Below are 12997 nucleotides of genomic sequence, written 5' to 3' on the forward strand. Positions count from 1 at the left end.
GATGCATCCCCATACCTTCAGAGATGCAGGCCTCTAAACTGGGCATGGATAACAAGTCAAAAGATCCCTCTCCTCTTTAGGCTCGAGGATGTGGCACCCAAGATTGCCAAATCGAATGTCAAATTTCGACTTGTCTGACCACAGAACAGTTTTCCACTTTGCAACAGACAATTTTAAATGTGTTTTGGCCCAGAGAAGATGGTGGTGTTTCTGGATCATGTTCAGATATGGCTTCTTCTTTGCGTGATAGAAATTTACCCTTTTTGATGGCACTTCAAACTGTATTCACAGGCAGTGATTTTTGAAGTATTCCTGAGCCCATGCAGTGATATCCATCACAGAATCATGCCTGTACTTAATGCAGTGCTGTCTGAGGGCCCGAAGACCATGGACATACAATACTTGGTTTTCGGCCTTGTCTCTTGAGCACAGAGATTTCTCTAGATTCTCTGACACTTTAGATGATATTCTGTACTGTAGATGATGATATATTTAAAGTCTTTGCAATTTTACATTAAGGAACATTATTCTGAAATTGTTTGACAATTTTTTAAATGCAGATTTTCAGATTGGTGAACCTCTGCCCATGTTTACTTCTGAGACACTTTGACTCACGAAGATGCTGTTTTTATACCCAATAATGTTACTGACCTGTTGCTAAGTAACCCAATTCATTGCAAAAATGTTCTTCCGGCTCTACATTGTTAGTGTCACTTACTTTGCCAGCTTTTTGTTACCCTGACCCAACTTTTTTGAGACGCAGTGCTGCCATCAGTTTCAAAATTACCTTATTTTTTACTTAAAATGGTACATTTTTAAACGTTTAAACATTTGGTAAGTTTTATATTTTCTGTTGTGAATAAAATATGGTTTTATAACATTTGAAAATCATTGCATTCTGTTTTTATGTAGATTTTACAGTGTCCCAACTTTTTTTGGATTAGGATTGTATTAAAAAAAACTTCAGCTCGTGTTGTTGAACTCTAAATAATGAGTTATAGGAAAAATTGGAAATGAAGAAATAGGACTTTAAGCTCCAACTGCTGGCTTCGAGCACACCAAATATTCCTGTGCAATATTTCAAATCTACCTGACCGAATAAAACAAAAAAGTAGAATTTCTGATCTCCATCCAATCTTAAGCAAATTTAAAGTAGTCCTGAACCTAAAAAAGAGAACATTTTGCCATCTTATAGGGATCATGTAGAATGGTTCCACTCCAGTCTCCGGGGGGAGGCTTTAAGGAAGAAAAACCCTGCCCCTACCAAAATGGCTGCCTTCAGACAGAGTTACAGTGCAAAAGAAGGAATGGTAAGTTGGTAATGGAGTAAGATCAGCTGCAGGGTTTCAGACCACAGGAAATACTTATTACTTGTCCTTTGCCTGTCTCTTCTTTTTTTGTGCACAGCTTCCACAGTACAGGGCATATTTTAATATACCAGACAATATATACAGATATTTGAATTTTTTTTAGAACACAGTGAAGTTTTAATTACATCCTGCAGATGAAGCTAGCCTATTAAGATTTGAATTGACAGGCCACCTTAAAATGCATCTAGTCTTTAAAAGGGCTACCCTTTCTATGTGAAGAAGACATGACAGGCCACAGATGGAGATATGCAAAGAACACAGCACAATCACGGCCATGCAAACAAGATGGACAGACTGCAACATGCAGGAAGCCATATGGGAAGACCAGTTATGAGCCAGGAGTGTGTTCTCACCGTTCTGAACAAAATGGCTGACCTAATCATCTCATTGGCTATGCCCAAATACCCTCCTCATCATCCTTTAGGTTCAGAGATGATGACAGAGAAAGCATCAAGAGCAGCATTAAAGGGACAAAACAAACATTTGGTTAGTGACTGCAAGAGAAAAACAGAATGACAATAGTTGCATTAAAACAAAGTGCATGCATATTCCACAACATGAGAGCCCTTTTGTCCTTGAATGTTCCAAAAGGTCTACCCAGAAAAAAAGCCGTCTTCTGTCCAGGCCCTCTCAAACTGCGTGTCCCTTTGATGCGATGCAATCTCAGGCACTCATGCTTGATGTATGAGAAAGCACTGTGGGGACTGAGAAGGTGGAGAATAAAGCAAACCATAGATGCAATTTTCTTTCCTGCAACCATGGGTTGCATGAGAATCCCTCTTGTAGCGCTTATGTGTTCTTCCATCCGGAAGCCTTCCCCGCGGTCAGAAGACAATGATTGCTGCTAGCGGCTATAGCCGCTGGCAGAAATCATGTGCAAAGAATCTAGCAGGATAGTTGTACTGACTTCAATCGATTGATTGACTACAGTACAAACAGCCTGCCTATAGATGGATTGAATCTCGGCTGGTCCCTGCTGAACAGGCCAAGATTCATCTATGGCGGGCTTAGGTATACAGCCACCTAACGAGCTCATGACCTAGACAGTTAAACAGCTCAAGGCTCTGCCATTTAAAAAGCTCACATGCTGTTTACTTAAGCAGCTCGCAGGTTACCCAATGAAACAGTGAACAGCTTGTCCAAATGAATGGCTCACTGCCCACCCAACTAAACAGTCAATGAAAATCTAGCAGTTTACACTTCTAGGTATCCTATTCATAGTATTATGCCCTTGTTGATCCTTTCACTATGCCACTTTCTCCAATCCTTTTGGATCTTCATCAAAATGGAACTCCAGTGAAGGCTAATAGACCCTTGCAATTATCGCCATGCTAGAATTTCATTCCATACAAAAAACCTACAACCACCCAATAGAGACACCGCAGTTTTCAACCATAGGTCAGGATGACATCCTACCTGATCTGGGGAGGGCTTGTGGTTGGTTTGGTTGGACTGGGCAGAAGACTTTAGGTGGTCGACTTCATAGTTATCCGCCATCAGTTTCATTCTGTTCTGCGTCTGTTGGGAAGGGACGGTTAAAATGATCTGTTAGACAAATTCAGCAACGGTATCAGGCATAACATATAAATAGCTTTACAATATATTTCAAAAGAAAGAAAAAGTGGAAAAGCTGCATCTTTTGAAACAAAGAATGCCAGTCAGACAATAAAAACAAATAGTTTTTTAAACCACTGCACATGCACCTTTGCACATTTAAAGTCACAGCTCCAAGCATTTGTCTCCTTCCAGAAGTTACAATGTTGTTCAATTTAGTGAACATCATTTCCAGAAATACACTATGTGGCCACATGTTTGAGGACACCTGACCACCACACCTATATGTACTTGTGGCACATCCCATGTCAAAACCATGGGCTTTGACACAATTTCTCCAACCCCTTTTGTGGATAGAACAATCTCCACTCCTTTGGGAAGGCTTTTCACAGGATTTTGGAGCATATCTCTGGGCATTTGTACCCATACAGCCAAAAGAAGATTTGTGAGGTCAGGTACTAAGGTTGGACAAGAAGACTAGGCTTGCAATTGGAGTTTCAATTTACCTCAAAGGTGTTCAATAGGGCTAAGGTCAGGGCTTGGTGGAGGACACCTGAGTTCCTCTAAATCAGTGTTTCTCAAATCCAGTCCTCAGGCCCCCCCAACAGGTCATGTTTTCAGGATTTCCCTCAGATGAAACGGCTGTGGTAATTGCTAAGGCAGTGAAACTGATCAAATCACCTGTGAAAAATAATGGAAAACCTGAAAACATGACCTGTTGGGGGGGCCTGAGGACTGGATTTGAGAAACACTGCTCTAAATCAACCTGGTCAAACCATGCCATTGCAGAGCTGACTTTGTTCATAGGGCACAGTCATGATGGAACAGAAAACGGCCTTACCTGAATTGCTGCCACAATTTCAAAGTGTGCACTTGTCTAAAATGTCTTTGTATGCTGGTAACATCAACAGCACCAATTACTGGAAAAAACCTGAACTCAATAATTCCAAGGATGCCTACATACTTTTGGCCATATTGTGTATGTTTTTATGTTATGTTGGTCAAATTGCCAACAATTTAATTTCTGCAGCCTGTGCCACCATGCTGTCTCCTGTTTGGACCAGGAGTGGACTAGCAGTGAAGTTCACCCACTTAATCTTCCCCATCCCAACAATTTTGACCTGGTGTATGGTATGTGAATTGTTCTGTTCAGGAAATTGCATCAGCTACGCTGAAACAGGAAAGAAAAAGAATGACTTTAGAAAGAACACAAATAAAATAAAAAAGGGTTTTTATATTTACGTGTTGAGTTCTTCCATAACATACAGGTTACAGCAACATTGCAGCCACCAACGCCCCCGAAATAATGAGTAACAGGGTCGTCCAGCCACAACAAGTCCCGGAGTTTACAGCTGAGAATGTACGTGGGACATCAGACACGGGATGAGCACAGATGTGGCAGACAATCGTCCCCAGCTGGGCTTGGGCCTGCTGACACAGCATTGTCACTCTCCAGGGGGGACAAGAGTAAATATTACTTAATGTCCAAACTATTTCAACTTCAGTTCTCTCCGGTAATTTAGGGTCAGCTGTTTGTTTGCAAGGCTAACCATCCAAAACAGAAATTGCCTTCTTATCCTCCTGAATGGGCTGGGCCACTCCAAAGTTGCCGCCAAGGACAATGTGATCCTGGTAGCAGCACTGAAATAAGGCAGGACAGTGAGATAATCTGATTTGTGATTACCTCTAAATACCTGTCTTGTTCTGTTATACCTGAATAGACTCAACTGCCCAGTGCAAAATCATTAAAATTTTGTTTTTGCTGTCTGCATTTGCGTTATGGTATTCTGGTTAAATCTACCTTACATCATAAATATAAATACAAAACATTTGTAATGTATAGGTTAAGTAAAAATCTTTAAAAATATAAAAGACAAATTACACAGAAGCAAAACAAGTGTCACTGTTATTCACAATGTTAATGCTGCTCTAAACCAACATAAAGCATCAATATTGATCTACTACTGATGTGTGAAAGAGATCATTATAATCACTAAGTTTTACTGCCATGTAAAACTGCTCGAGCCACCTGCCTACCAACTGGCAGGAAAGCAAACACTGGGAAGAGAGTCCTGTTATGGTGAGTGGTAGAAAGGAAACATTCTGCAGAGCAATTTTACCTTGTCAAGGACAGGATGGATAAAGTCCTATAACAAATACTTTAAGGCACTCCCATCCTCGCTTATCCTCACTCTTTGTTTAAACTCCCTTCATACATGCTTTTTCCTGGGGTTTCTAGCCAATCACGTGACATCTTTTGGCCTTCTTCCTTATATCTGAATGGGCAGCCTTCCATAATGCATTGCAGAGCGTCCCTGACGCCTAAGCCGAAGTGGAGCCACAAGAAGTGTGTTTATTATGGCCTGGGGTCACATTAAATGAGCTAAATGATGTGGCCTGTCATTCAACCCAAAAGAGAACTGGCGATGGAGCATAGTTTTTGCAGGGTATCACTTTGAAGGCAAGGTGAGTATTGCAGCAAATTTGTTATTTTTTTAAATGATGAGCAATTTTGACAAATAGCCTTGTACCTTTCCCTTCAGAATCACCTCACGTGAGGTGAAGGTCAAAAAGATAACTGTGCTCTGCTATAAAAATGGACGGATTTGTAAAAATCTGTATTACAATATTTCTCTTTTCAGGCAAATTAGTAAATGAGGTTTCTTCTTTATTGGTGCTGAAGGTACTCTGGATCACTCCCAGCATGCAAAGCAATACTGTGTCCACCATGCCGACGAAAAAATAGCTTGTTTCGGAAGATGGCAAAATGTCCGCTATCCTGTGGGAGTTGCTGCAGTCTAAACACTGGAACTGGAAGGAAATAAAAAAAAAAAAAATATCTGATGCACTGAAAGAGATGGGCGGGTGTAGAGTGCAGGAGTATCATTACCTTCAGACACAAAGCAAAACCACAAGAGAAAACAGATATGGTTATATCTTCCTGAGCCGTTTTACTTGCCAGTAGATTGTAAAGTCTGTCTGCTGAATATGGAAATTTCAGTGTTTGGTGGATACTGGAGGGTTAAACTCCCTGACAGTTTCTTCTTAGGGGCTCTAATGAGATCTCTGTGCCGAGTTCCCTGGTCTGAAAACCAGCTGTGCCAATTTTAAGGGCCTCTCACTATCCTTGTGCTGAGTTCCAGCTCTACAGGTTTGTTGTGCCCATTGTGAGGAGTTACCCCCATTCCAGGCTTTGCACATCTGTTGTGTTAATTATGAGGGTCTTCCCACCACCCCTCCACAAAATCCTGACTCTGCCCTTTTGCTATGCCTATTATGAGGGGCTCCTGCCATGCCTGCACGGAGTTCCCATGTCTGCATGCCCAATGTACCCATTATAAGAGGCTTCTACCTTCCATGCGCTAATTTCCTTTTTCTGTTCAACTGCTGTGCCCATTATGAGGGGTTCCCACCATCTCTGCACTGATTTATTGGGTCTGCACACTGGACAGGTGATCCCACCATCCCTGTGCTGTGTTCCCAGGTTTGCACACCTGCTGTGCTCATTACGAGGGGCCCCCTACCATCCCTGGTGGATGTTTTCTTTTATATTATGGAGAATGAAACTTCAGGAGCTGGAACACACCTAAAACTCTAAGCTGGACAGAAACAGATTTAGGAACCATGGCAGGGAGATATGTTGGAGTATTCAATATGTATAAGAAGTCAGGAACTTATTAATATCACCCTTAGGTGGTATTTGCAAGCACCCCCCCATGTTGAGGGCACGCGGTCTGGTACGGCTCAGGAGGGGGGGGGCGCACGCTTGTCCCCACCCCCTTTCCTGACCTGCCGGGTTGCGTGCTCGGATAAGGGTCTTATATGTACCTGGGGGGGACCCCCACACCGTTTTTTCAGCGTAGGGCTTCCCCTTTAAGTCCATACCAGGTGACGGGGCCAGCAACGTGTCAATCTCGCCTCCAAAGGCGGCAACATTGACTTCCTTTGCTAGTCCCAGCTACCTGGAGCCGTGTTCAAAATGAACGGACTTTCCTCCGTGTATGGGCAAGCCTGTTCATTTCAAAAGTACGGCGGACTCCCGGTTGTGTGTGGGCAGGTCCGCTCGTTCGGAAAGTCAGGCGGACTTTGCGGCGGTTTGTCAGCCAGACTAAGTCCGCCGGATAGTCTGATCGTGTGTACGCGGCATAAGATGTCCAAACTGTTGCAGAAATAGACATGTTTAATGTCCATCCAAAGCTAGATTATTTTCCTTTAACATTAATGTTTTGTCTAAATGAATTTATCTTTACACTAATCCTTATAGACCATGATATGCATCAACAAAGTAGTTTCTAATTTTATTGGAGAAGAGAGTATAGAAGTATTGGTCTCATGAGATCTTATTCAGACATCTCTGCTGTATTGCAGTTCGTTACATAACGTGTGTTAATTTGCATTGCAGTAAAGCAGCCCATTGATTCTGAAAGGGTAGAACACTGGATTTAGGCCTCACGCACACTGGGAGCTTAGCCCCAATGCATGAAATTCTATTGTTTTTGTGTGGGTGAAAGGGGGAAGGGTTGCCACCTTTTCTTCAAATCAAACCCGAACACTTTAGCAGTGCACAGTATTTTTTTTATTTTTTTTACAGTATAAACTATACATATATTTTGCATTGAAATAACATTTCTAATCATATGACATTAAAAACCAAGAGTCCCCCTTTACATCAGAGTCCACACAATTCACCTTTTACATCTGAATCCACAGCGTTCCCTTTCACTGTAAGGGGGGATTCTGCAGACTCTGAGGTAAGTGAGAACTCTTGGGGACTCTAACATAAGGGATGCTCTGGGAACCCTGATTTAAGGGGGAACACTGAGAACTCTGACGTATGGAGAGGACGCTGATGTAAGCGGGAACACTGAGGTCTCTGGTGTAAATGGGAGCTCTGATGTAAGGGGTGCGCTTAGAACCCCGATTTACCTTTGTGTACTCAGAGGTAGGAGAGAAAAGGGGGGAGAACTTCAGTCACAGAGAAGGATGGATGATGTGCTCAATCACCACTTGGCAGTCCGCACCTCTCATTCAGATGCATCTGACGCTGCTGGACTTCCAATTTCCAGCCCTCACTATCCTTTTCTAAGGCACAGCGGTGGGGATTGGAGTGTGGGCACAGAGGGGAAGGGGTGGAAGAAAGAGGTGCAGATCAAGCCTTCTGTCCTCTCCCGTCAGTGTGGGGGCATTGTTAGTATTGTTAGTGCCGATTTTGGGCAGTGTTAAAGATTGTAACAAACTCTCAGCTTAGCCAACTGCAGCCAGCAAACCTGCTGGGAAGCCAACAGATGGCAACCCTACACAGGTGCAAGGGATCTGCGTTCTGGGCATTCGTCCCTGGGCACATACTACCCTAAACCGTAGTATCACTAGATGCAGTATCTAGCCACAGCAGCTTTCAGCCTCTTAGGTATACCGGCTGCTGGAAGCAGGGCTGGATGGTGTGCTTGTACTTTCCACCTACTTCCACACATCGGAATCTTATGCACGGGGTAAACGCCCAGTGTACATAAGGCCTAAAACCTGTGTTTTAGTGCACTGGCAACCCTCTCAAAATCAATGAGACCTTGCAGAAATATTTTTTTTTCAATTGAGCGTATCACAACGCACAGACTGCTTACAGTTATGCATTGTTGTGCACTGAAACACATGGCACATACTGTATTTGTGCTTTTGAGATCTATTCTCAATGAATGGAAATTTCAATGCATCACACCACACAAAGTGTCGTGTGACTGCAACGCATACTGAAGGTTAAAAGGGGCTTTGTTTTTATATTTCTAAACTGATGTTTTATATCTTAAACTATAACTAAAGGAAACACTTTTTTTAGTTTTGGATAGAGGGAATATGAATTAGAAAACCTGTAATCTCTTATTGCTGTCTGTACCCCTGATAGGAAGATTCACCCTTTGAAAGTGATAGTAAAAAAAAAAGAAAATCTAAAATATTGGGTTGCTCCCAGAAAAGTAATACAGGGGAAATCTTCCAATGGGGACACTGGTTCTGGTGACCTGGGGGTCCCCAAGAGATTCCCTTAATTTGCAGAGATTTCCTCTAACTTCCAGTTTGGCTATGGGACAGGAAGTAAAGGGAAATCTCCCCAAAGGGACACAGATGGGAAAAATAAACATTACAGGGTTATAACCCTTCCCTATTCTATTCAAAATGTAATAATAATGCGAATTGTTACAACAGAAGACATTGAGTAGATGTAGGCTGGCCAACCATGTGTAGGTTTTTGTTCAGAACATGTGTATAGAAATTTCTTAGAAAAAAAATTGTCAGTACATTCTTTGTAGCAATCATTTTTCATCCAACCTTGCTTATTTTGTAAACCCAGATGTAAGAAACAGGTTTCAATATGAAAAAAAAAAAAAAAAAAAAAAATGAAATCCTCAACTGAAAGAAATTCTATGAATTGTTTTCCATCCTGTTCCTTAGAATATTCTCATCACTATGCTTGAAAATGAAGGTCAATTTGACCCCACTAACCATTAGAGAATTGAATTAACGTTCCTTAAACAACTTTGAATGAAACTCTACTGGTGCATGGCCAGCTTTAGGCAGGGTTGATGTATTTGATGTGTTTGCCCCACTCCAGACAGCCAAAAGTCTGGAGCAGGACAGAGTGAAAGGCAGCGGAGGAAGGCCAGATCTTACTCTGGCAAGCCACCAGCCTCTGGACTGTGAAAAAGTGAGACGCTGTGGGGAGCAGCAGGTGACAAAGAAGAGGGAACAGATCGAGGAGGTCCAGGCCTGATGACAGAGAAATTACACAGATGTTTTCACCAGGAGAGGTCAGATATGGAACATCTGGACCGGCAGCACAGAGGAATGCAGGAGCAAATCCAAGCCAGTGTGAAGCCTCCAGCTCCTAATCAAGGATTGAGCTACAGGGACTGAACCCACAGAGGACCTGGAAAGTCATCTGAGAGCAGAGCATTTTTTTTTGTTTTTACAGGGCGTACAAATTTTCACTAAAAAAATGGATGTATTTGTTTGGGGGAAAAAATAAGTAAATTACATATACACACATATTCTGGTAAACTTTACTTGATCAGTGGCTGCAGTTGATGATCAGTGTGTTCTGACAGCTGCAGGTACCGCTGTCATAATACAATGTTCAGCCAGTAAGGAAATCCTTCATCTACCTTGCTTGTATTGCTGGTAGAACCTGTTGTCGAACAACCATCAGTGTATGGACAGCTTTACTTCTCTCTGCAGCAAGGTCCCTCCGGTCATTCTATTTTAAACATACCTTGTCATTATTCTGCAAATAGTATCAGAGTCTAGGGGGGAGGGGTCTGGACAGAATCTTTGCTAGAGGGTTAAATATTTGTCTAACATAGAAATGATGCATGTAAATTTCTCCTACAATCGCCTGAAATTTTTAAATTTTGTATCTAGGTGCTGTCAAAATCTGCCCATTCTAAACATACTGTATTAAAATTAGGTTCACTTGAGCAGCGAACCAAGATAGCCGCTCGGTAATCTCGCTCCTCGCCGCCCGGACACATCAGCCACATCAACGCCGCTACTGAGGGCACTCTCGTCTTCCCCTGTGCCTCTCCGGTCCCCATGGAGAGAAGATCTACCCGTTCCTCTAGCACTAAATCAGCGGACCGGAGCCCTCTTGCGGCCTCCCCGCCCGACACCATCATGGAAGCCATGGCCTGGAGCCAAGATCTTTTTCAACCATCCCCCCTCGAGGACTCCGTGAGTGAAGTGGCCCCGCACCAGCAGCCTGTACACCGCAATGCCGACCTTCTGCCACACTTCAAAATTATGTTGCAGGCGGAACTCTCAACTGCCACCACCAAACTTGCAACACACCTCACCAAGGAGATCAGGGAGCTCGCCTTCCACACCAATGATCTTGAGGACAAAATGGAATGCGGCTGCCACAGTCCTGGAGAACCATGAGCAGGACATCACTGATCTGAAAAAAGATCTGGAAGCTGCCCACCTCCATCTGGAGGACTTCGAAAACAGAGCTCGCAGAGGTGTAGCAGGGGCATCCCAGAGACCGTCACAGACCTTACCTCCACAGCAACAGCTCTATTCCAAAAACTAGTGCCTGGCATTCCCATTGAAAGGCATCCACCGCACACTTGGCCCTAAGAAACCTGAAGGGCCACCCAGGGACATTGTGATAAAGCTTACCTACTATTGTACTGATCTAGAATTCCAAGGTAATCGCTATCAAGTCTTTGCAGACCTTTCCCTGGAGACAGATGAAGCTCTACACCTCTGCTGGCCCATCACATTCGGTATCGTTGGGGTTTCCCCTTTAAACTTTCTTTCTCCTATAAGGGCCACAACCATATCCTGACTACTCCAGACGAAGCACAAGCAATCCTGGAATCCCTTTGTCTCCTGCCATCCAGTGAAGGAAACTGGAGCCTGGCCGACTCTGCCCCTCTCCGTCCTGCCACTAACCTCCCAGGCCGCATCTGGGACACAGCAAAAAGCCACAAACACTCCCGCCCTCGCACCTCACCCGCATCTGGCTCCCCACACTCGGACCTGGGATGAGCCCTGGAAATGTAAGTTTGACATTGTCTGAACGTGTCCCCTGGACTTACCGATTCATGTTTGCTACCGTCCACTGTGAGAGACGGTAGGTGCGGAAATCCTTCTACTCGCTTAACCTTAACCAGCATTCTGCCTCTCCATGGGAGTTTTTTTTTTTTTAATTGCTGCTTGCCCATACCCTATCTATGGACAGATGGACTGCTCCACCTTGGCATGCTGGCAACACTATGATCCATCCTTGCATGGACCTCCACTGGATGGTTTGCCATTAGCCTTCACCTTCCAACGTGTCAACGTCCTGTAACTCGCCCTCCAATGCAATGTTACCTGCCTCTGGGATCACCGGCTCTTGAACTATGGTTGAAACAAGACTGCTGTAGGTTTTTTTTTGTGAACTTTCCTATCTTTATTTTTACATTTTTTACTTTTTATTATTTTGATTGCGCTACCATTACCACCTTAGATCTAGAGCCCACTCCCACCAGTGCCATCTTAACAGTATTATAGGCCCCCGGGCGATACAGTGCACTGGGGCCCTGTCTACACAATCACGCACGACGAGAATAAAAATGCAAATTATCAATAAGGCTATATTTATTGGTACTTCCAACAAAATCAGTGTTTAAACATTAACACAACATTTGGACAATATAACACAAGCTCTGCTCTAAAGGTCATTTTCACCAACCCGTAATAAAGTTTCTTTTTCCTCACCTTTCTTACACTTCCTCGAACTAGTGGCAACTCTAAGATTGATATATAAGGGGGACACATAAGATATTACAGTCAAAACTTTGGGGGGCCCGATCACTAATAACTTTCAACACTAAATCATACAAAAAAAAAATATATATTATATATATATATATATATATATACACACACACACACACACACACACATACACTTACACACTCTGGTGGGTACAGTGTAGACCCTCCTACAATACGGACCCCCTCCTCCCCCCCCCCGAAGGCGCCTATTGCACCTTCCCTTTTCCCCCCACCCTTTTTATTTTTTGCTCACAAGGCCACCATGCGAGGCCACTGCATTCAGCTCACTTCCTCCCCCCAAAAAAATATTCAAGAACTCATGGCCCGCTTGGTATCCGCTAATAAGACCTGGAAATCCAACCCCACCCCAGCCAATAGGAAGGCCCACGACACCATTGTCGCGGAACTGGATTTATTATCCACCGACAGAGCCGAAAAAGCCCTGCGATGGGCTAAACACAAATTTTACTGTTGTGCAAACAAACCAGGCTTCGATGTTGGCCAGAAAACTTAAAGCCACGGGCCATACTCACAAACCGGTTTGCCTTTGACCCAAAGTCACAGCAGCCTTTGCTGATTTTTTTGACTACTTTATACAGGAACCCCCCCCCCCCTCCCCTGTGACGCCTTCTTCCGTGACTTACCCCCCCCCCCTCCTCATATGCAGCTCACACAACCCTTAATGCAGACATTTCTGAGCGCAAGGTGGCCCAGGCCATCAAAGGCATTTAAAATCTCAAAGGGCCCAGGCCCAGATGGCTTCAC

At 43.6% G+C, this 12997-nt stretch overlaps 1 protein-coding gene across 17 annotated transcripts in view; it reads right to left on the reverse strand.

Moving 5' to 3' along the window:
* Positions 1–12997, reverse strand: part of ERC1 (ELKS/RAB6-interacting/CAST family member 1) — a 430374-nt gene that overhangs the window by 63824 nt on the left and 353553 nt on the right. For 11 of the 17 annotated variants that reach the window (XM_077468912.1, XM_077468911.1, XM_077468908.1 and 8 more), the window contains one exon: positions 2787–2888. In XM_077468912.1, coding sequence (XP_077325038.1) covers positions 2787–2888 — 102 coding nt within the window. Of the gene's footprint in view, positions 1–1723; positions 1789–2786; positions 2889–12997 lie in introns of all 17 variants that reach the window. The other 6 variants (XM_077468918.1, XM_077468917.1, XM_077468914.1 and 3 more) reach the window with 1 other exon arrangement.

This window comes from Lithobates pipiens, unplaced genomic scaffold (assembly GCF_037356315.1).
Source record: "Lithobates pipiens isolate NorthernLeopardFrog02 unplaced genomic scaffold, aLitPip1_a1.2 Scaffold_8, whole genome shotgun sequence".
Classification (NCBI taxonomy): Eukaryota; Metazoa; Chordata; class Amphibia; order Anura; family Ranidae; genus Lithobates; species Lithobates pipiens.